This window comes from Phasianus colchicus, chromosome 13, assembly GCF_987193195.1.
Source record: "Phasianus colchicus chromosome 13, bPhaCol1.hap1.1, whole genome shotgun sequence".
NCBI classification, from domain to species: domain Eukaryota; kingdom Metazoa; phylum Chordata; class Aves; order Galliformes; family Phasianidae; genus Phasianus; species Phasianus colchicus.
The window spans coordinates 1,695,811-1,719,095 of NC_143448.1; the positions used below are offsets into that span (position 1 = coordinate 1,695,811).

Consider the following 23,285-nt stretch of genomic DNA (forward strand, 5'->3'; position numbering starts at 1 on the left):
CGGCTCGCCCAATAGAAGCGGCGGCAGGAGGAGCGTCGGGCCAATAGGGCTGAGGGGGTGGGGCGGCGCGTAGCTCGAGCGGCGCGGGCGGCAGGCAGGCAGGCAGGCAGGCAGCCGCCGTGAGGTGGGCCGAGCCGGGGCCGGTCGGCTCTCGGTTCTCCCTTCCCCCTTCCTTCGAGTGGCTCGGCAGAGCTGAGCCTGCGGGGCTGTGGGGAGGCGTGAGGGGAGGCCGGGGGGCGGCGGGCCCTGAGGCAGCGGGTGGAGCGCGGGACGGTGCCCGGGGCTGGGCTGTGTCGGCAGGCCCTGCTCAGCACCGCGCTGCATCCTGTGGGGAGAAAACCGTCGGCGCAACCACAAACGCGGCTCCGTTTGCGCGGCGCGCTCCTGGTTTTGCCGCGTAGCGATGATTTATTTGTGTTCTGTTGGTCCCCCCTGTCTCGAAGGTGCGGTGGATGGATGGAGGAGCAGAGCTGCGCTCTCGGAGACCCGACCGTCCGCCAGGGGAAGCTGCTGCTCCAGCGGCGGTGCTGCCCCGAGCCCTCTGACCTGCGCCCGAGGAGCTTCTGCACAGCCGCCTTCCGCCCATAGGCACCGGCGGCTCTCGCGGGGAGGCGCTGACCTTCCAGGAAGGCACCAAAGTGTCACGGTGAAAACGCCAACGTTAACGTTTTTCCTAAGAGACGCTTCGGGTTAGCTAACCCTGTGCGGTGTTTTAAGGCTTCCACTGTGAGGAAAATAAGGGTTTGCACGTGGCAGTCTTAACGCAAATCTGAGTTTGATGCTAGGGAAGCAGGACTGCTGTAAGTGTATCTGTGCCTGGTCAGATGGGGGATGGGGCTTGGTCTGCTTTCTGCCCTAATTTAGGCTGAAATATTGGTTATCGGGGAAAACCTCTTCTCCCAAGGAGCAGTGATGCAGTGGCAGAGCTGCCCAGTGTGTGTGGGGGGGAGTCACCATCCTTGGAGGTGTCCCAGTGCCATAGGGATGTGGCACTGAGGGACGTGGGCATGGGGGGGGGTCTGAGAGGTCTGTTCCAACTTTAGTGATTCTAATGGTAATTAGAGTAGTGTTCTAAACCGATTAATAAGAGTTCATTAAAAGATCTATCAAAATATGTTAGTATAACCACCTTTTGTAGTTCTTGTATACGTTCTCTAGTTATTCTTTCTACTGAAAGCACTCTTCTCTGTTTGCATGGTATCTGTCTTGAGAAGTTTTGTTGTGCACATTGGGCTCCTACGTAATGCTAAAGATCTGCTATTCCCAAGGCCTTTCAGATTTGCAATTGCCAAAAAACATGGGAGGCAAATGACCAGTGGCAGACTGCAGAACTTAATCTACTCTCTCCTCCCCAAAATGATTTGCTTTTATTTGTTCAGTTCATGAAATAATCTGGGGACTGGCACCTCCCCTATGAGGACAGGCTGAAGGAGCTGGGCTTGTTCAGCCTGGAGAAAAGAAGGCTGTGGGGTGACCTCATTGCAGCCTTTCAGTACCTAAAGGGAGCCTACAAATAGGAGGGGAATCAACTCTTTGAAAGGGTGAGTGACAGCAGGACAGGGGGAAATGGTTTTAAGCTGAGGGAAGGGAGATTTAGGTTGGATGTCAGGGGGAAGTTCTTTACAGAGAGAGTGGTGAGGTACTGGAACAGCTGCCCAGAGAGGCTGTGGATGCCCCATCCCTGGAGGTGTTCAAGGCCAGATTGGATGGGGCCCTGGGCAGCCTGGTCTAGCATTAGGAGGGATGGTTGGTGGCCCTGCATGTGGCAGGGGGTTGGAGATCCTTGAGGTCCCTTCCAACCCTGGCAATTCTGTGATTCTGTGAATCTGAGTTTTTCTATGTGGTGAGACTGCCTGCTTGCAAAGGATTGGATGCTCTGCAGAGCTCATCTCTGGCTGTGTTTGTCAGTGTTTCTGCAGTTCTGTTTCAGCTGCAGTGTTCTGTCAGTGTTTTAGCTGCAGATTCTCTTTTTGCCATGGAGGATCTCTAAGATGCCTTCAAACTCTTTCCTCTGAGATCCTAATGCGTTTACTGGGAAGTAGTGGTACACGATATCCTGAACTTTCTGTGCTCATCTGAAGGTTTACTTAACAGGATTTGCAATGTGCCTTTGGTGCTAACTGCTGCTGAGCTAAAGGCTTCAGATGAAGGTCTCACGAAGGTGCTGCTGGCTGTGCCAGCTCACATACGTGGATCTACTTGAGACAGTCTATCTCTACTTATGTCAAAGGCAAAATGACAACTTGTCTCATTAGTCTGAATTCTGAAGGCTTCTGTGGTCACTGAGTGCTGCAGGCAGTTCTTGCTGCCATCAGGCCACAAGTGGGGTGCAGGCTTGTGAATGCTCATAGCTTTCTTTTTCTTTTGACAGAAATGGCTCAGGAAGAGATGGAAGTTGATCTCCAACCAGTGGTGAACTACTCCCTGGAGAACCAGGGGATGCTTCCTGCAGAGCCCACTGCTCACACGGCGCTGTCCTCCCAGGCTCCAGCGCTGAGCAGCAGAGGAGGCAGCACTATCGTTCTTTCCGATGATGATGAAGTCGTTACTTTATCAACTGCTGATGCCACAAGGGAAGCAGCTGCTGATCCTGACCAGCAGGCGAATCCTCCCTCAACTCTCATCGGGCTGCTGAGGCTGCAGGGGGCGTCTGACCAGCACCAGCTGCTGCCTGGGCCACAGATTGTGCAGCGCCCGCGGGTACGAAGGAGCGCTCGCAGGCAGCCGAGAGTCGGTGGTTCCCAGAGGATAGTCAGTGCCAGGTAAAGCAGGAGTGAAGCTGTGTCTGAGCTGTGCCCTTACCAGCTCTGACATTGGTTTAAAACTGCCTTGCTTTCTGGCTTGTAGAGCCCGGCTCGGTCCAGGTGTGTGATTGTGGCCAAATTCCAAGCACCTCACAACCCTTTTAAGCTCTGATGGCTCTCTGATTTCATCTGGTGATGTATTTTGCTTTTTGTTAAATGAACCCGCCCTTCTCAGTTCTTCTGTTGGTAGCGTGGTTGACTTGCACACTATTGCACTTTCTAGTGTGCAGAGCTGCTCCTATCATTCTTCTGCTCTGCCAGATTCCTGCTGGTGCTTCCTGCAGCAGAGCTGACTCTCAGCAGTCCCAGCCAGCATTTAGCTCAGTGAAGCTTGTGCTTTCTTCTGTTTCACCTTTGATTTGAGGGCTGCCTAATTAGGTGACAATTGCTGCAGAAACTGTTGTAAAAAATGCAAACTGACATTGTTTTTTTTCCTGTAGATTTTTGTCGTGTCCAAGCAAAGTAAAATTCTATGTTTAGGGCTGTTAGTGATGAGTTGATGAGGTGATGAGTGGGCATGCTACCCAACTAGAAAGAAATCCTTATTTCTGGTTTGTTTGGTTTCTGTCTCATCTTTGTAGCTTTTGCAAATGCCAAGGGTGAAGTTATAATTAACTGGAGTGCTGCCTTGAAATTCAGTGAGACCAAGATCTCCTCTTCTCCTTGGTGATTAAACATTGCTGTACTGTTTGCCCGTGGATTGTTTGTGAAGGTCACTGTAGTTCTCTGGGCTAGAAGCAACCTCGCAAAAACTGCTTTGAATGTGAAGGATAATTGAGATGATAGCTGGGATGATGTGGGAAGAGGGAGGATGTTGCTTTCCAGGGATAAAGCTCCTGTAGACAGGAAAGGAGGAAGGTGACCAGACTAAGCACTGCAGTCAGTGAAATGAGGCTCTGATACAAGCCTCATGTATCTAAATTAGATATCTAATAGCTAATATTCTCTGGAGGGATGGGAACCAGGTCTGTGTCGTGACTGTAGTTACAGTGTAGGAGTTCCATAGGCTGTCAGTGTGTAGTACTGAAGTCTTTGCTTATTTTCTCTTCAACCCCACCAATGCCCTTCACCAAAATAAAGTCATGCGTAGTAATGACATTTTCTTGAGCAGGCAAGGTGAAGCTGTGTGTGTGAAGCTCTGTGAAGATGTTGCTGTGTGATATTGCTGACTGTCCATAAAGCAGGCAATTGTATGCTGTTGCCTCCTTACCAGACCAGGTCTGCCTTGATAAATCTGTTGCTTTCCTATCTGCCACTAGGGCCTGTGAGATTTTCTGAGAGTGAGCTGGGACAGCATACCAAGTCTCCAGTTTACCTGAAAGAACTGTGACCTTCATTTCTGCCTTCTCTGGATGCAGGGCAGCGTTGGACAGTTACTTTCAGATCAGCAGGACACAGGAGCCAGCTACAATACCAGGTTCACATCTGGAGCCCTCGCATACTGTGGGGAGCAGCCAGGAGCACACATCACAGGTCACAGAATTGCAGTCGAGTGACTCTGACAGCAGCACTTCTGAGGAGGAAGAGGTGGAGACTGCAGCACCGCTGCCTCCAGCAGCCCAGCAGACGCCTGCAGCAGCTAGCTCAGGTTTGTGCTTCATTTGTGCTGTGGATATTAAATTTCTGAAACTTATTGTGCTGCTTCAAAACTCAGCAGGGAAATACTCTGGAGCTTCACAACAGCCGGTGCTAAGAGATCATTATGCCCACAGCTGATGGGAGCAGGTTGCTACCACAAGGCTTTCTGGCAAGAAGTTCCTAAGAGCAGTATCAGCAGTGAGCAATTGTCACTGTCATTTTAAATATAATCTTTTTGCTATTTGCAGGCTGCTGCTTATAAATAATCCTGGAAGCGTTCAAAATAACTTGAAGTTTTTTGAGGTTATTACCTAAAACGTTTCCTCTGTTACCTGCTGCTGAGGAGGATTGTTGAAGATGTCAGGTCACATCTCTGTTTGGAGGCCAGCAATGCTTTCACTTCTCAGATTCAGGATATTTTACTTTAAACCAAAGTAGTAAGAAAAAAGTAATTTTCATTCCCGTAACTTCTTGTGACACTTAGCTTAGGACATAAAGGTAGAACAGCTTGGTCTTTTTCTCAGCTTTTTCTTCCTTGATTCAAACTCGAGTTCACAGGCTGCTTGCATTTCAGTGACTTGGTTTCTGGTGAATGTATTTTATGTAAGAGTGACAAGTAGTAAATTTGGTGTTCAAAGGTTAATGATGACTAACGAATATAAGAAACATACATTTCTCATTTCTCAGTTTCCTAGAGATTCCAGTCTCTAAGGAACATCCTTACGCTTCAGTCTGTTTTTGTTTTGTTTTCCATTAGCCAGCCTTTCTTGATGGTTTTCTGGGGTACATCTGAGAGGCCTCTTTGAGCAGATTAATCCCACTTGCATTTAGCTAGTCTTACACGTGACGGGCGCTCAAGCTGTTAAGTGCTGCCTAATATTGTATGAACATATGCTCTCTGTTGGGTTTTCTGGAATCCCCTTGTCTTTTCTTGCTTATGTAAGCTGCTGATTCCTGTTCATCCCAGAGCTTTAGGCACTGAAAATATTATTAACACAAGGCATTGTTAGGTGATAACTCTCCATTGCATTGAGAATATCTGCCTCGGATACTAATTGTGGCTACTAACTCTCTTGTTTTGTCAGGGGGCTGAAGGAGATAGTGCTTTCTGCTCCTTTTTAGTATGCCAGGGATGGTAATCCAAACATAGCTCTGCTGTGTGCCCATGCTTCAACAGAAGGGCTAACAGGCACACCACAAAAACATATGGCCCAGCAGAACCAATAGTTCAGATAACCATGAGCTGGAAAACTGCTTAAGTCAGGGTGAGTGGACAGACAGCATATGGTAGATGCCTCCTTGGCACATGAAATATTCATACTTAGGTCTCTTGGCAAAATAACTTCTCCGTGATGGTATCTGTCTTTCTCTGAGCACAATGGTGCAGGTCTGTAACCTTACTTCAGCCTAACCGTAGATCTGTATGCAGCTGTATTTGTTCCTAGCAAGCCAGAAAAGCCATTGTTATCAGGGCTTTTCTGTCTTCTAAAGCTCTCCTTTGTCACCAAATGTGCTGGAATTCTGCATCTTTCTATAAAAAAATAACAGAAAGTTCTTCAGTACTACTGCTGTTGAACAGAAGGGCTTACACATCAACTGCCTGACATGTACCCAGGATGCTGATCTGAAGCTCTGTGTGTAACCTGTACCATTGTCACGCTGCTTGTACTGATGAAGTGATCATCAAGTCAAGGAGAACCTGTCTTCCCCCATAGGTATCAGTTTATTTAAGCAATGTTTTCTTCAGTTTCCAGTCAGGATCAAGCAGAGCTGCCTCAAACTCTGCCTCAAGTTTCTGTGGAACATGGAAATCGTGAGGATGAAGAATTTGAAGCCCAGCAAAAGCAGGTGAGATGACCTAATGCTTTTGGAGACAGATTACATATGGTAAAAACCACATTTGTCTACAGAGAGTTTGTTTTTTAAATCTTAGAGAACTCCACTGAAGAAACAGGAAGCACCAATTCCCGCTGCAGCACTGGAGGAGGAGGAGGGGGACACCTGTGCCATCTGTTTTGAGCCGTGGACCAATGCTGGGGACCACCGTCTGTCAGCCCTGCGCTGTGGGCACCTCTTTGGTTACACCTGCATTGACAGGTGGCTCAAGGGGCAGGCAGGGAAGTGTCCCCAGGTAAAGTGGGCATTTCTGTGCTCTGGGAAGGACTTGCTGTTGGGTGACTTGTGCTGCAGGCATGGTCACCATAACTATTACAGTTACTTGTTCTACAAAGAAACCACCTATGCCTGCTGTCAGGAGTAACAAAAATCACAATTATTTTGATGCATCTGGTGTAGGCACAGCTAGCAGTGCTTCAAGGGAAAGATTCTGACATGGATTTTCTCCCCTGAAGTAGAGTGCTTGTGACTAGCAGGCTCAGAAGCCTGCTAGTTTGAACTCAACCTGTAATTGGTTTCAGAGCACTGCGCTGTTCCTGGAGTGTGGGAATGGCAGACAGATTCCTAGAAGCAATTAAGCGTAAAGAATGCACTATTGGACTGGAAATCTGTCTGAGAACCATTTTCAGTAGGTTTAACTGCTATTTTTGGACTGCATCTACTTTTGCAGCCTAAAGATCAGGCTGTTCAGGTAGGTTTCAGAAAGTGAACTGAGAAACAAGCCACATCCTTTAACGTGCAATTGCAATTGATAGATCTGCTTCTTTAGGTGCTTCTTTCTGCTTCTGTTTCCATGCTTTTTTTGTTTCTATACTGGAAACTGTTCTTTTGATTAGGTCTGTGTTGACAAAAATAGGTCAGTGAGTGCCATGTAGATGGAAGTTCATTTCTCCTGCTTTTCAAGGCAGTGTCTGGAAGCTCAGCATTTTTTGGCTTTCTCATTTTGAGAGCTTCCATGGTCTTGCTTGACTCTTTGCAGGATTCCCTCCTTGCACAAGAAGCTTCCTGTTGAGGTGCACTGTGATTAAGCCCAAAGACTCACTGTTAGCACAGCAAAGGCCCAGACCTAACTTTGCCCATCTCTGACAATTGTGTGTAATCTTTTTGTCTGCTCTATGCTCAGGCAAAACTGTGAGACCTTCTTTGCTCTTTGGCACTTTGCTTTCTTCTTGAACCTTAACGATCTGTAAGGGGTACTTTTTCCTGATTTAATGTTTTTTTTTGTTTGTTTTTAATGTGATTAGTGAAAATTCCCTGTGAGAAGTTCCTGTTCTGGAGACAATCTTGCAGCTACATCATCATCCTTCATTTTCATTCGCCGTTCCTTGCAGGCTGAGTGTTCTCTAAATGAATAGCACCAAGTTGCTGTGCGTGCTGCTCTGTATACTAAGTGGCTTGAGTAGTGCAGTTACTGTGAAATTGCAGCATTCCAGATCCTGTTGGTGACAGCTGTTGGCTGCCAGGAAAGCTGCCTTCACCACTCACTGCTCTGCAAAGCAGTTTTCTGAGGTGTGGGGGAAGTTGTCTGGTCTGAAACTGTCGCCCTTGGTTTCTTCATGCTGCTAAATAATAGAGAAGTCTGCAGTTGAAATGCACATAGCAATTTAGCTCACCGTTGAGTTTACTTATCTCAGTGCTCACTGCCTCTTTTCCGATCAGCCAAGTATGTTTGCAGAACAGGAAGATTTCAGATACTGTAATTTCTTACAGGTCCCAGCTCAGGGAGGTGTTGTCCTTTCTTTCTGAAGTATGAACTGGTCATAGCAAAGTGCACAAAGTGATTGAAGCACCTGACTCTCCTTGTATCACAAAATCAATGGAATGGCAATGTTTGATACTGTTACAGGAATGCTTGTGAGGATTTGGGCCTGCAGGGTTTGATCAAAGGAATATGAAATATAGGCCAAAGTTGGGAGTAGCCTTGGGGGCCCGGGTTCTGCTCTTGATGCCAGTCTTGATGCTTTCCAAGGTTTGGCTGTCATGCTGCTTTGGGTCATTTCTCCTCCTTTCTGTGGATTTTCTGACTGTGCTGTGTTTCTGGTGCTTTAGCAAAATAAATTTATTGGGGAACAGGCAGCTGGATTCTGTTGCACCTTCAATAATGCAAGGTCTGATCTGCACTGCAGACCAACAGCAGAACTGCAGTGCCTGTAGGATGGGGTGTCTCGCAAACATGCTGTGACATTAAGTGGCAGTGCCTCCCTTCAGAACTCCTAAGGAATATCCAGAATAGTACCTAGCAATCTGTAGGGATGCAAAGCCTGGTTAGTGGTGTTCTTATAGATGAACTGATGGTGTCTTTTTCTTTCAGTGCAATAAGAAAGCAAAACGTTCTGACATCGTGGTCCTGTATGCCCGGACTCTGAAGGCACTGGATACCAGTGAGCAGGAACGCATGAAGAGGTACGGGTGTCCCCGACAGCCTCGCTGGTTGCATGTCAAGGAAAGCAGCAGCCTGGCTTTTACTTTATGCTTTAATTTCCTGTATTACCTAATCCGTTTTGTGCATTCTCTTGGGGGTTATCGTGAGCGTGGCTGTCGTAGATCTTGCTGTGTTACCTGTGCCTTACTTGTAAGGAGAAGTTTCTTTGGAAATAGGAACACTGAGTTTGCACTTCGTGGCACTCGGGTTGCAAAAGGTATCTTGTGCTGGATCCTGAAATGTCATCGCAGGAGGACGTGAAGGGTTGTTGCCAGAAGCTGTATGTTGCTAATTCATCATTAGATGAGAAAAGCGAGGCATAATTAGAAATGCAAGAAGGGTGAATAACTGACCTTTACTGTCATCTTTTCTGCATGCATTAGATGGAGTAATCTCTCCTATGAATCACTTTCCATCTTGCTTTGTCAAACTCTTCATGTAGCTTTACTTACAAAGGTCAGCAAGCATCACTCTGATTCTGCTCCCCCTTCCAACTTCAGTATAGACTTTTTTCCTTCGAAAAAAGGAATAGTGGAAAATGGGCACAAATTTCTTTTTGCTGAGATGCTGTCACGTATACTATTTTGAAATTGCAGGACTGCAGACTTCTGAGTTCCCTTGAATCTTGTAGTGAATAGAATTTAATTGGATCTGCTGTAACATGTTCCTGAGCATAATACTGGTCTTTCAACACTTTTTCAACAGACACCTCCCCATGCTAGTAATTATTAATCAGAGATGTTTGAGGAATAACTATCATGAGGGGAAGATATCTCTTCTGCCCAGATCGCTGCTGCCCGATGGTGTTTGAACTGCACCTTTAGGAAGGTCACAGTTGCATTTGCTGGATAGATACAGCAAAACAAACAGAGTAAAACTTGTTTTCGCATCCTTAGAAGGCATTTGGGTGCTTAAATCTTGTTGTTCCTCAGGTAGAGGTGACTGCTGCATGTGTCTCAGGATCCTACAGCAGCTCTTCCCACTTGCCATCCATCTGTCTCCTTCCTGCTGTTGGTTGGGAGGCAGACAGCACTGACTGCCTGTCAGTCCCTCTCACTCACTGGCAGTGGCTGCTTTGTGGCACGTAGCCACGAGCAGGGGACAAATGTGGACCCTGATACATCAATATTGTTTGCACATAGCCTTGAGTTAGGTATGAGCTTATGGTTTTGTCCCTTGCATTCAGAAGAGCTGCCCTTTTGATTCTGGGTGGCTGTGTATGCTATGGTTCAATACAGAGCTTCATCTGTTTCTTATGCAACCAAGGAATAACACAGCGAAGCTACAAGGAAATGACAGAACTCTTTGCTTGATAAATGTGCAAGGCTAGGTCTGTGTATTTTAAAGGTGCTTAGGCAAGCTAGATCTCCTGCATGTAAACTGCTGAAATATCCAGAGTACTGCAGCTTTTGGAACACAGCATCAATACAGACCCAACGTGCAGATAATTTTAAGGAGTAATGGTGTTTCTTTCCCCCTCCTCCCCCCTTCAACTACTCCTTCATATGTAAAGTACTTAAGAAAGCAAAACTTAAGTATGTTTTCAAAACAGCTGCTGCTAATTTTTTTATGTGCGCTTTTAGGCTCAAGATGAGGTAGAAAGTAAAATTTTAATACAGGCCTTTTATGGCTGTTCTTTTTCCAAGTGAGTGTGTTTGGGCTCCACAGGGTGAGGAGAAAGGCTCTTATCCTTGTGGAACAATAATTGAGTCATTCAGTACAATTAAGGTGAACATACTGGATGACTCTAGCATCCCGTTCTGTCTGAATTTACCTGAGTGGGACCTGTGTTGAACAAAGTTCAGGGACAGCAGTCAGCAGAGAAGCATCTCAGCAATACCTAGCCCTGAGGTTTGTTTTTTTTCTGTCTCTCTCTCATCCAGCTCTTTAGAAAAGGAGCAGAAGTTGCGGAGACAGGCAGAGCTGGAATCTGCACAGAGCCGGCTCCAGCTGCAGGTTCTGACAGATGAATGCAGCAAACTCCGTAAGCAAGTTCAGGTGAGTCTGACTCTCCTGATGCACAGAGGACTCCCTTTCTCCCCAGCCTGACTCTTGCTTCCTTACAGGAGAGAAGGCAGAATTCCAGATCCAGTAGGATTTAGTAAACTCAATTGGTCAATGACTCTCAGTATCCCAGGCTAGTATAGTTATGCATGCTGCTTAGTGCTGCTTAGTTCATTTTTGCTTCGAAGACTTAAAGTCACAAGTGCAGTGTAAAGTAAGTGCTCTGTGCTGCTGATGTTGCAGGTTGCTCCTCGGCTCCCGTGGCTGCTAGCAAGGTCTGGTAATGCAGTGCCAAATTTGTCCCACTTATCACAGAATCACAGAATTACCAGGGTTGGAAGGGACCTCAAGGATCATGAATCTCCAACCCCCCTGCCACAGGCAGGGCCACCAATCATCCCACCTAATCTTTCTTTAATTGCAACAAAATAAGCATTGAAAATCTTATTCTATAATATATTATAGAATTATGCTATAATGGGAAGTTTTTGATAAATAGTTGGTGAGGGAAGCATGCTTGTGGACATTCACAAAAATAAAAACCAACAAAGCAACAAAACCCCTAAATGTATTGCAAAGGTCAATCAAGATTTGAGCTAAGCACTTCCTGCACTGTGAGCCTGTCACTGTGGTCAGCTGGGGTTCTACAGCTGCTGAGAAGCACCTCTGTCTCCTCAGAATACACTGAAAAGGAACGACTGGTTGCTAAACGGCAACTTTCTTCCTGGCTCATGAAACGTGTAGTATTTTGTAACCTGCCACAGCTGCTTTCACAGAATTTCTGTGAAGTTGTGGACCTTGCTGGAAGTTCCTCCTGTGAGTTACCTCACCTGTTGCATTGCACTGGGTGTCACAGCCGGTTTGCTACGTTTTTGTTGCATGAAGTAGGTCATATAACTTGCCTCATCTCTCCCTGTCTGGTGCCTTGCTCAGCTTTAAGCTTTTCTCTACTTTTGGATTTTTCAGAGCCTTGGCTATTTATGTCTGTACATTAAGCAACATCCTTTTTTGCCAAAGTTTTTCCAAGTGATGTAACACGTGACTAAATACCTGCATGAGGCTGTATTCTCATCAGGGTGTGTGAGAAAACTGGTCTGCTATAAACTTTGGCTTAAGAATGACAGGAATAAGATAAAACTGCAGGTCCAAAACATCTTTCTGCAGTTCTTTAGGTATTAGATGATAGAGTATCCAGTCTAACTGAGTTGAAGTCGCACGTTATAAAGATTAAGTACCCTGTGTCCTTAAGCTCCATTTCAGTATTTATACTGCATTCATCACTGTCCTGCATCACTTGATGTGAATGCTGGAAGCAATTTCAAGGTACTTGTCTATGCTGTGAATGAACTGGAAGTGAAGAACAATTTGCTGGGGAGTCGTATATCAGTGGGAAGCATAGAATAAGCTGCTGAACTGCTGGATTATATTCTGAGCGTATGCAAAACTAATCCTTTACATTATGGGAGGTCATCTAGTAAAGCAATTACTTACACAGGAAGGGACAATAGGAAGAGACACCTGGAAGCTTCCAGCCCAACCCTAGCTGGGTAACTTCAGCATTAGATTGGGTTGCTTGGGGCATCAACTTATCAGCTGATGGAAGCAGACTGCAAAACCTCTCTGGACAGTGCACTGTTCTCACTGAGAACTGACTTTGTTGCATCTGACGTTTGCTGCCCTTGTCCCTTTCAGTGAGTAGTATGGTTGATTGTACAAGAAAATGTGTTTAATTGGTGTATGAAGGTGGAAGTCACCACAGAAAACACTGCTGTGGGATTACGAATTTGTGAAATACCCACACGTTCAGAGGGACTTCCAAAGTGGAATAGTCCAGTTGCACAAGACTTTATTGGAAGAGTTGTTCTCATTGATTGCACACAAACTTTGATATCTTATGGCTTATGTTTTCTCTAAGATTTCAGTTCCCCCAAAGCCCTCGTGTGAGCCCTTCTTTGTTGTTAGTGTGCATGAGAACTGTGCATTGTGTCATATTGCTTATGATCCTTTTGTATGCTTTTCTTACACAAAAATGAGCTTGCTTCAGCCTTCTTGTGGAATGTGTATTAAAAATGCTGTTTCCAGGCTCCTTGGCTCAGGTTCGATGCCTTTAGTGCTGCACTGCAGTTATAGGGTCATGCATTTATCTCTATTAAATGCAAATCTTAGGCCATGTAGAGCAAGATAGCAGGCATGACTTCTCTAAGAGGTCTGTGGGAGCACAGCCAAGGAGTGGCTGTCATCTGATAACTGCTTTTGTTTTTAAAGGTTTGTATCAGCTATTACAACCCTTAACCTAATACTTAGAAGAAAACTGGCTTGAATCTGTTGTAGCTGGCTGTTTTCCATTCCTATTCATTGTCCTCTCCTATTTCAGCTTTTCATGCATATTTCTCTAGAAGATTTTTGCTGGATATCCTCTTCTGGAACAGGTTGCCCAGTGATGTTGTGGATGCCCCCTCCCTGGAAAGCATTCAAAACCAGGCTGGGTGGGGCTATGAGCAGCCTGGTCCAGAGGGAGGTGTCCCTCCCTATAGCAGGGAGTTGGAATGAGTTGATCTTAAAGGTTCTTTCCAACCCAAACCATTCTATGATTCTTTCTCCAGTTGTTCCTTCATCAGAGCAGGAGCCAGGCAGACTGCACAGCATCTCAAGGGAAGCAATCAGCTTATCCTACCAGACGTGTTGTTCTTGAGCACAGTTAGAGGGGTTTGTTCTTTGGTGCAGTGTTTGTAGTTGCCTTGGTAATGTCTCCAGTTCCTGGTTCTGCTGGGTTCATCCTTTGGCTGTAAATGCAGACATACTGATGGCCTTTGTGTTTTTAATTGCCTGCCTTTCTTTTTAATGAAGATCTTGCATAAAATTGAAATTTTGAGTGCAGGTGGCAAGAAGAGTTTTATAAACTCCCCAGAGCAACAAATATTTTTAATCTCTTCTCATTCTCAGTGGTGGTGGCATCTTTCTGTCTTTCAGAAGTAGGGCTTATTAAATTTTTGATGAAAAGCTGCTTTCTTCTAAGTTACCTGTGTACATACTGATTGCTTACTCCAAGCCTGAAGCTATAGTTTCTGATTGTCAGCATCCTGGCACCCCTTACATCCTCCCCCATCTTCCCCAGATTTTATCTTTGCTCATCTTGAGTCTTCAGGCTCCATTTTTAGTCTCATGGGGGATTTGGAATGCAGAATTGCTCTGGAAGACATTGGGGCTGCTCTCCTCTTGAGCAGTCCCCAGAAGTTATGGGGCTTGATGACAGCTGTTAATGTAGAGCTTGGTATTTGGTCTTGCCTCTTTGAGAACTCTTGCCTATGCTTGTACACAAGTTAAGTGATACTGGCTGGCTCAGTATGGAGGCTAGCTTGCAATCTACTAATATATTTATATTTCTTGTGGCCCTTTAATTGTTTAAAAATTATGTGGTATTTGAAGCATAATCCAAGTTGCAACAGAAAGCAAGTAGTAATTTTCTTAATGTATATCCTCTCTTTAATATCACTGGGGTACTGCACTGCCTGGTTTTGCCCTTGGAGCACAGTGAGTTGTTCTCAGGAAGTGTTGTGACCACTTACAGGTGATGTAAATATAGCAATGCCACTCCTCACATCACCCACCTTCCCCCAGTGCTCTCTGTGGGAAGGGGAGTTGGAGAATATCTTGTTTGTGGCTGATGGAAGGTGTCCTTGGCGAGGGCTTTGCTGAGCATCCTTGAGCATCAGTTGAGGTGGAGGGAGGCGGGGATGAAGCAGAAAACAAGGCAGGAGCTCTTGAGAGTTGTTGTTCCTGGAATTTGCTGCCCAGGGTTTACAAGAACAGGGCCATCTTCATTAAATGGAGGGTGTTGCAGGAAACAAGTCAGTCTGTGTTGAAACTGGAGGTTTTTGGTTTGTTTTTTTTTTTTTTTTAATTCTCCTTTATGGGGTATTCTGGAAATTCTGGAAAATGGTTCTAATTGACTGTCTCTTGTGGCTGAGCTGCATGTAATACTTGGCAGTTCATTCTCCTCTAAACAGCATTGATCTGGTAATAATTGTCATTGGCTTTTCTGTGTTGCCCCAGAGCCCTCTCTTCTAATACATATAATAACAGACTGAGTAGATTCAGCCAGAGCCTGCAGAACCTTTGAATGCTTTTGTTGCTCTTGCAGTCAGCAGACTGGGAAATGCAGTGTTTCAGAAACAGTGTGGAGCCAGAGCAGTCTCTTTCTCTGAGAATGGGAACACCTGAAGTACGTGGATCAGATAGCACGGGGTGCTACATCTCCAGCAGAGCATTAAAACTCCCCAAGCTCTCTTTTCTTTGCAGGAGCTGAAGGCTCTGGTGGCTCAGCACAACGTCAGTGCTTCTAAACAACCTGGCAACTCCCGCACCTGCTTCCCAGGCAGCCTCCCCTCCAGCCAGAGCCAGCGCAAGTACCACTTGGAGAAGGTTTTTGTGGTGTCTCAGGCTGGGAACTGCAGAGTGATGGCATACTGTGACTCACTGAGCTGTCTCGTGGTATCGCAGCCTTCTCCACAGTCTACTTTTATTCCTGGTAAATGAGCAAGTCGAGATCTGGGGGTTTGTAGGTGGTATTAATTTACAAAAGGTAAATGTTTGCTTGCTCCCTGTGCCCTCTCTCTCTGGCTTTACCTTTGTATGTGCCATATAAATGGGGAGCACTCACAAGTCTACCTCTGGTCCGTGCTTCTGCTTTGGTGACCTGTGCCCAGAGGGATGACTTGTCTCCCCCTTCCTTGCTTCTGCAGTGGGATCTTAGCAGAGGATCTCTGGCTCTTCTGCTCAAGTGCCACATCCTCAGGAAGGTGAAAGAATAAGAGGTCAGCACACAAGGGCAGGCAGAGTTGCTCCTGAGCGTGAGCAAGAAATGTTCCCTGTGTTGCAGGTGGATTGATCCACGTGCTGTCAACTAACTCCTTTTTTTTTTTTTTTTAAAGAAAACAAACTTTTAGCATGAATGGTAGGAGCACTGTCTCCCAGTGTGGGAGCAGGAGGCCAAGAAGCATGGGCAGTGCTGTTCCTGTCTGGCTGTTATGGCTGGGGCAAGTGAACTGACACCTGGCTTTGTGCCAGCTTCCTGTCCCTGTGAAACAGATGGAGCGTTAGGAGTCTGAGAGCCTTTATTTGCAAAGCACTTTCATGCCTTCTGAATGGTGAAGCTTGTTTTAATCTCCAAACCATTAACCAAATAATGTGCTTTATCTCAACATAAGAAAATTCCATTCACTGTTTTCAACTCACCTTATTCTTTGGAGCCATGAGTGAATCTCTGAATGGAGGCTTTGTGGCACGCAGGAGAATTTCACCTGTAAGCATTTTATGCTGTGACACTTGTTCTCTTAAATTGCCATGTAATCCTGCTGTGCTTATTTAGGAGAAACTGACTAAAGAGCAGCAGCTCGTGTAATGAGAACTGTAACAGTAACACTGGGTTTGCTCTTGCTGGCTTGAATACTTCAGGATTTTACGCTGTTGCTGTTTGAACTTAATAATGATTTGTGGCAGTTCTCACTCAGAAGAGCAAATAAATGGGATGTGGTTCACCCCACCACAGGTTTTAATATGGAGATTGTAGATGGGATGTAGAACTGCTAGTTGCAGGTTCCTCAGCAGTTGCTGGTAGGTGTCCTGCCTCACACACAGGCTGCTTTGCAATAACCTGCCTTATCCTTCTCGTTAGGCTGCGGTGTGAAGATGATGAGTGTGGCCAACCTGAAGAGCAGTCAGTACATCCCCATCCACAGCAAACAGATCCGGGGGCTGGCTTTTGGCAGTCGTGCAGATGGCTTGCTGCTGTCTGCTGCTCTGGACAACACACTCAAACTCACCAGGTGAGCCTTGCTGGGGGAGGCAGCGTTTCCCAGCTGAGTGTTCAGCTCTGTGCAAGAGCCTGGATTGGATTTTGTAATTGTCTTGTAGCCCCTGCTGTTCTGTGCTTGATTTTCTGTTATTGCAGTGAAATGTGGAGCACGGGAGCTTGTATAGCATAAAGCAGAAACTGTGTTTAGGTTGAGCACTTTGTTCCCTGTGCTGATGTGGGCCTCTCTGACTTAAGTCTTGTGGGTTGTGGCGTTCATCTGGGATTTGAAGTGTGTGCACAGCATTGTTGAGCGTGTGCTGGAGAAGCACAGGTGCTCTGGAGCTAGCAGTGACTGAAAACAGCAGGCTGGAGACAATTATGCAGAGGATGAGAGATGTTTCTCCATCCCTGGTGGGATTTTCAGCATACAAATGTGTGTTTTCTTGCTATTCTGTGCTGCCCTTCAAGCTTAAGCTAACTCACAACTTTGTTGACCTGAGTTGTAGCAACGTGTCTGTCAGTATGGACTTAGGCAGAATATGTCATGTGATTAAATATCCTCATTCTTTCCAACATGTGAAACAATGAAGAGAACATAATTCTGTAACAAACACGTAAAGAATGCTTGCTTTCCCATCCGTGGTACTGTGTTGAAATCCTTGGTTGACTATTTAAAAATTAGTATCAAAGATGGGCAGTTTTAAGTCAGTGTGCCAGGTTTACAACCACTGAGGTTGGTGTTCTTGTCATGGCTTTCCTGCAGAGCAGGCTCTCGTTGCAAGAGCTGCTTAAACTTGATTTCCACATCTGCCTCTCTCTGCCTGATGAACTGCATCAGAACTTGTGATCTTTCTGCATTTGTGTTTGATCCCCAGGGTGCTGGAGTTCAGTGTTTGCTTCAGCACCATCTTTCTACAAAGAAGAATCCCCCCCCTTGGCCACCTTCCCAGTTACTGATTTCCAAGTTATCCTACAAAAAGGAATTATCCAGGATATTAAGTCCCCCATTCATGTTTACAAGTGTTTAAATTAGCACAAAGGCTTTGTTTTCCCTTGCTCTTAACCACCCTCTATTCTGATACACATCTCCCTGATAGTTCTCTCCAGCCAGGTCTTTGTGGTTGTTCCTTGGGAGCAATTACTTCTGTGGACTTCTGCACATAATTGCCTTTTTCCAAGTGAACCCCATGAGTTATAAAGGGGTTATTTTATTGTGTTCTCTTCTGTCTCACTGGAGTGTACCAAGCTTATATTGGCAGTGCCCCCCTTGGCAAAGAGTACTTTCTAACATATATTCTAACCTGAGCCCAACTCCATCTGTTCTTCTGGGCTGTGCCCCTCCATGTCATTCCCTCTTCAGCCTTCCACAAATTAAAGTTCTAAAGAATTAGCACTATAAATGTGCTTTTAATAGTCTTAACCCCACTCATTGTTTCTCTCTTGTATAAAGTGGTTTCTTTTGAGGCGTAACTAATGTCCCTTTCATGAAAGAGGGAAATAATGAGATGTAATCTGAAGATGCAAGTCTTTGATTTTAGGAATATGCAGCGTTAAGAGATTACAGTAGAGGGTTTCTCCTGATTTTTTTCCAGAAGAGTAACTTAGATTTCTTTCCCATAAGGCAGCTGAGATCCTGCTCTGAGATATCCATTCCCAGTCTCTGAAAATCAATCTAGAAAAGGAAGCATCACCCTGGAAGAATTATAACCTCCTTCACAAACAATATGAAAGGGTTTATTCTATCTAGATTATGCAGTCGTGTGTAGAGCATGGGAGTAGTAATTTAGAATTCAATCTAAGGAGATTAGCTTTTGAGTCTGTATAAAGAAGCCTGATTTGCTTCCTGTGGTTGCACCACTTTCTTGCCAGTAGGTGTTGTGCGAAGGACCAACAGTTTGTTTTTCTCCTGCAGCTTGGCAACAAACACTGTGGTACAGACATACAATACTGGCCGCCCTGTCTGGAGCTGCTGCTGGTGTCTCGATGATACAAATTACATCTATGCTGGGTTGGTCAACGGCTCCATCATGATATATGATCTGAGAGACACCAACTCCCACGTCCAGGAACTAGTCCCTCAGAAGTCCAGGTATTGCATAAGGGTTTGTCACTTCTTCCTGCTTTGCTGGTGTATGTTAAGCTGAGCGTAGCTCCCTCCATAAATGATACATGTATGGTTAGTGTAGGTACTTGGCCAGTGCATCTTAAGGCATACAGCCATCAGAAATGGACCCAGCCATTGTACAGCTCAGCAGCAGAACCAGCTGGCTTTTGGAGCTGGGTTTAATGTTTCCTTTGAAAAAGACAAATTACAAGGAGGTACAGGACACTGGTGCTTCCATCTCTTCTACTCAGAATCAAATGTTGATTTAAGAGCATATCTTAGGGGATCTCCTATAAGCAGTGTGGACTTGGCCAGTCAGGCTGTTCTGGTCTTCGCACTGCCCAAGACAATCACAAGCTTTAATGCTTTAACCAAGACTTAATGCAAGGCAGGCTGAGATAGGGGCCTAGCCATGTCAAGCTGCTGTTAAACAACCTGAGCATGTTGCTTTTGTCACTTGGCCTGCCCCTTCAGTGAAGGAAAGGTCTCATAAGTAAGTTCTGTACTGATGACTGCTGAAGCCTGCTGTCCCTGTTTGGGATGTTAAAGCTGTGGATTGCACCACATCTGGTGTATGCTGTATGATGTCTATTTAAAGCATAAGGTCGTAATCTTGCTGAATTTTGTTTATTCACGTCAAACCCATTGGGGTTCCTTCCCTGAAGGGCTTTTCATAGCCTGCCTTGCGTCCTTTCTTTGTGGGAGCTCTGGAGTGGTGAAGCAGAATGCTGCTTGACTGCAATTGGCAACACTGACTCTTGCCGCTCATTTTCAGGTGTCCCATGGTATCACTGTCTTATCTGCCTCGAATGGCCTCAGCCTCTTTGCCCTGTGGTGGCATACTGGCTGGGACCTTGGAAGGAGCCTGTTTCTGGGAACAGAAGGCTGGGAATTCCTACCGGCCTCATCACCTGCTGCTGGAGCCAGGGGGGTGCATTGATATTCAGACAGAGAGCACCACACGGCACTGCCTCGCAACGTACAGGCCCAGTAAGTAACAGTGTGCATCTGCAGTGTGTGCTTTTTGCTGATGCTCTGTCCAGCTATATTTATTGGTTCATCAGCAACTTAGGAGCTGAGCACCTACCTGAACCATGGTATCTGCCTTCACCACGGTAGCGGGTGTTTGCACATAGGTAAGAAAGAGGTGAGGGTGAAAGGAGGTAGCTGTAAGGTGGCTTTGCTTGTCTTCCTATAGTTATACTTGTCCACAATTAAATTTTTCAAGGGCTACCTTTTTACTTTTGCCCCACAGGTAAAAGTAACCCGTGTGTGCGTTGTGTCCTGATGGAGCTGACCTGCACCCCACTGACAGAGGCCTCTGAAGATGTGGTGTGCTCTTCCAACCCCGTTCAGACTTTCAGTGCTGGACCCACCTGCAAGCTGCTGACCAAGAATGCCATTTTCCAGAGCCCAGAGGAGGATGGCAGCATCTTTGTGTGTGCTGGTGATGAGGCATCTAATTCTGCCATGGTATCTCCTGTTCTGTTCAGTGTGGGGGATTTTATTGCAATTCTTTGGGAGAGAAGCTTTATCAGTCACAGCATTGATGTGTTTTGGTGGGAATTGCCTTGTCACAAGCACTACCTGTGCTTTCCTGTAGCAGATGCTACTGATAGTGTGGGATGTTGGCCAGTATCAGCCTGTATTCCACATCCATGGAAGGGAATGTAGGCAGCAAGCCCCTTCTGCCTGCCAGAGGAATGTAGCTGGGCTTGTTGCAACTGAGCAGTGTAATGTGATTGCAGTAACTGAGCCCTGGTGGGACAGCTAATGTGCCAAGTGCTGTGAGAGGTGGACAGGGCAGAGGGAGGAGGAAAGATGAGTGAAGCTTTGTCCTTCTTGTGGAGAAGCAGCTGAGGTGCAGAGGATGGGCAACAGTGTGAGAGCTGATGAGTCAGGATCAAAGGAAGGGCATGAGGATGACGTGCTGGGAGTCTGCTACCCAAGCAGGCTGTGAAAGTAGACAAAGGCTTCTTGAAGCAGATTGAGGAAAGTCTCCAGACCCTGGTTTTAGGGAGGTGTGAACTTCACTAACACTTAGTGGAAGGGCACAACAATGAGATGCAGGCAACACAGAATGTTTCTGGAGTGTGTCAGGAGCAACTGCTGAGGTGTCAGATAAGATGATGTTTCCCTAAGTCTGCTCAGCAAACAAGAAATAATATACGTGAAAATCAGCAGCAGCCTTTGCCACGGTGACTGTGAAACAGTGGAGCTCAAGATCCTGAAGGAAGTAGGGAAGGTGAAAAGCAGAATAAAAAACATTTAGCAGAGTCATGTTTGGCTTTTTCAGGGAACTGCTAGGAATGATTTGATGGAGGCAGTTCTTCAGGATGAAGATGGTTGAGTGTCACCCTTCTGGTGCCTCCTCCCTATGTCAGAGCTGTTTGCATCAGCACTCAGTAAAAATAAGCAGACAGCTCAGGAAAATGCCTTGAATAAAGGAGAGGCTTGCAACTGACCCTCAGTGCTAAAAGTGCCCCCAGGTGGGATACAAACCTCTAAGCTTTAGAGCTTGGGATCCAGCTGTCTAGACCATAACATCCCCACTTGTGTACAGGAATGCTAGGCTGTGTCAAAACCCTCACTGAAATCAAGGTAGGTTACAGCTGCTGCATGCCCCTTGTCTACAGATGTGGACACTTCCTGAAAGCAGGCAGGTTGGTTGAGCATGATTGAGCTGTATCAGGTCTGTGCTGCCAGTACAAATGTGTGCCAGAGCCAGGTGTGGGTGGAGCAGCCCTTTGCTTACAGATCTCCCTGGGAGGCTGGAGGCAGTGTTTGCTGCTGTGGGCCAAGTGCTGCAGGTGGGGGGAGGTGGAGAACAGTTGTTTTCTTTGGAGAGAAGTTCTGTTTTGGATGGGGGAGGAGAAACCTGCAGTCATGTTTTCTGTCCCACAGCTCTGGGATGCTGGCAGCGGCTCCTTGATGCAGAAATTGCAGGCTGACCTGCCCGTGCTGGACATCTGCCCCATGGAGGTGAACCAAACCCACCTGCTGGCTACTCTGACAGAGAAGGCAGTGAAGCTCTACAAGTGGCAGTGAGCGTGTTCCCCCTGGTGCTCCCCGTGAGGGCTTCCCAGGTGTGCTGCTGATGGGCCCTACAGCAACAGCACAGTCCCACATGCTGCTTGGTGTCCTGCACATGCTGCTTGCAAGAGGCAGGAGCTCAGCAGCACCTTTCTGGCAGCAGTCAGGAACTGGGACACAGAGGTGCCTGGGGTGCTTCCTGTCATCCTCCATCCTCCTTTTTCAGGTCTGTCATTATTTCTCCATTGGTCAATTTTCTACAGTCAAGCTCAGCAAGCTGCCTCAGCACAGCAATAATTCTTGGCCCGTCTCCAGTGTGTGTTGCTGCACTTTTTCCAGTGTGAATATATTAGAGGGATTTGCAACTCTTCTACAAATCAACAGAATAAAAGGAACTTGAAGACCTGCGACTCCCACTGTACTCTCACATAGAGGCCTGCTGTGATTACTGGGTGATGAAAAGATGGCAATGCTGGCACCTCACCAGTGTTGCTGATACTCGGTGTAAAAGCAGGCTCACTATTTCAGAGAACATTTCCACATGTTCTTTTTTTTTGAAGGCAGAGGGCAAAGCCAGTTAGCAGTTCCTGAGGAGGAGAGACCCTGTGTTGTGGCCATGAAGAGAGCAGGCTTGTAAAATCTGCAGTTTTTTGTTTTCTCTCCCTGTGAGCATGTATTTTCTTTTTTTTTTTTTTTTTTGCACTGTAGCTGCCTAACCGTGTCCCCATCTCCCTCTCTCTTCCTCCTTCACCTGCCACCAACATCCAGGCAATCTTGGGCAGCGTGGTTGTGGAAAATGGAAACTCATATAAAGGTTGGGGGTGGGGGGATACTTGTACTACTGGCTGCTGCAGTCTGTGTGTCCTTCCTTGAAGTACTGATGCACTGCAACAGCCCGTACAGTGTGGGAGAATGCTGGCTCTTCTCCTGTGGGGTATCAGTGGGGCTGCCCATGGGGATCAGCCCTGGCTGCTGCAGTTGATTCTTGGCATCTGTACTGTGAATATGCTGCAGGGTATGAGAACGCCCATTTCCAAATCAAATCATGGGACAGGACTTTGGTTTCCTTTTGTTTATCAAAAGCAAAGCTGTGAGGATGTTAGAGAAGCCACAGGGCAAGTCCCTACGTTGGCACTGTGTCCCTGAGCACAGCACTGTGGTAGCAGCATCTGTCCTGGGCATGTGGAACCTGCTACCACTCACACTGCCAGAACAGTTTTGTTTTCTGGGATGTGCAAGATAGGACCCTGCTTGAGTCTGGTGAGATCTCTGCTTAACTTTGTAAATTTATGTATATTATTTTATTTTTCTATGCTGTAAAAATAAAGTGTTTATAGTTATCAAATACAGTTGGTGCTGCTGTACCTTAGAAGCACCTCAGCAGTATATGCTGCTTGTCTTGGTGTGAGCGAGCAGCCCTGTTTGCAGGTAAGCTTTCTCATGTTTTGCACTGGGTTCAAACTGAAATAATGGCTTTCAGTGGATGGAGAGCCCTCCATCCTCCCCCAAAAAATATTCATATGCACACAGGAAGAAAGGAACTAAGATTTCCCATCTGATTTTCCAGGTAGCAATTATATTCTGTTGTCTCTCTTATTCCTGCCGGATGGTTTTAACAAATTAAATTCTGTTGAAATAAATGAAAGGAGA

The 23,285-nt window shown here is 46.2% G+C and overlaps 1 protein-coding gene across 3 annotated transcripts; it reads left to right on the forward strand.

The window, feature by feature from the left end:
* Positions 1 to 34: 34 nt before the first annotated feature.
* On the forward strand, positions 35 to 23,285 carry RFWD3 (ring finger and WD repeat domain 3). 3 transcript variants are annotated; one of them, XM_031614947.2, is made up of 14 exons: positions 35 to 124; positions 444 to 646; positions 2,372 to 2,762; positions 4,163 to 4,392; positions 6,130 to 6,230; positions 6,316 to 6,513; positions 8,590 to 8,681; positions 10,584 to 10,698; positions 15,004 to 15,232; positions 16,379 to 16,529; positions 18,411 to 18,587; positions 19,378 to 19,592; positions 19,858 to 20,075; positions 21,507 to 23,284. In XM_031614947.2, exons 3-14 carry the CDS (start codon positions 2,374 to 2,376, stop codon positions 21,648 to 21,650), a joined length of 2,259 nt encoding a protein of 752 aa, XP_031470807.2. In that variant the 5' UTR covers positions 35 to 124; positions 444 to 646; positions 2,372 to 2,373; the 3' UTR covers positions 21,651 to 23,284. The 3 variants fall into 3 exon arrangements, with proteins under 3 accessions (XP_031470807.2, XP_090005849.1, XP_090005850.1); XM_090149723.1 differs by lacking the exon at positions 35 to 124 and having other exon boundaries at positions 169 to 689; positions 21,507 to 21,688; positions 21,862 to 23,285; XM_090149724.1 differs by lacking the exons at positions 35 to 124; positions 444 to 646 and adding an exon at positions 1,020 to 1,541.

Excerpts from the sequence above, each read along its gene's own strand:
- RFWD3 (XM_090149723.1), top strand. The coding sequence starts at position 404 with ATGATTTATTTGTGTTCTGTTGGTCCCCCCTGTCTCGAAGGTGCGGTG. Across the intron at positions 4,393-6,129 it reads GCCTGCAGCAGCTAGCTCAG|TTTCCAGTCAGGATCAAGCA; the intron begins GTTTGTGCTTCA and ends TGTTTTCTTCAG. Across the intron at positions 8,682-10,583 it reads GAGCAGGAACGCATGAAGAG|CTCTTTAGAAAAGGAGCAGA; the intron begins GTACGGGTGTCC and ends TCTCTCATCCAG.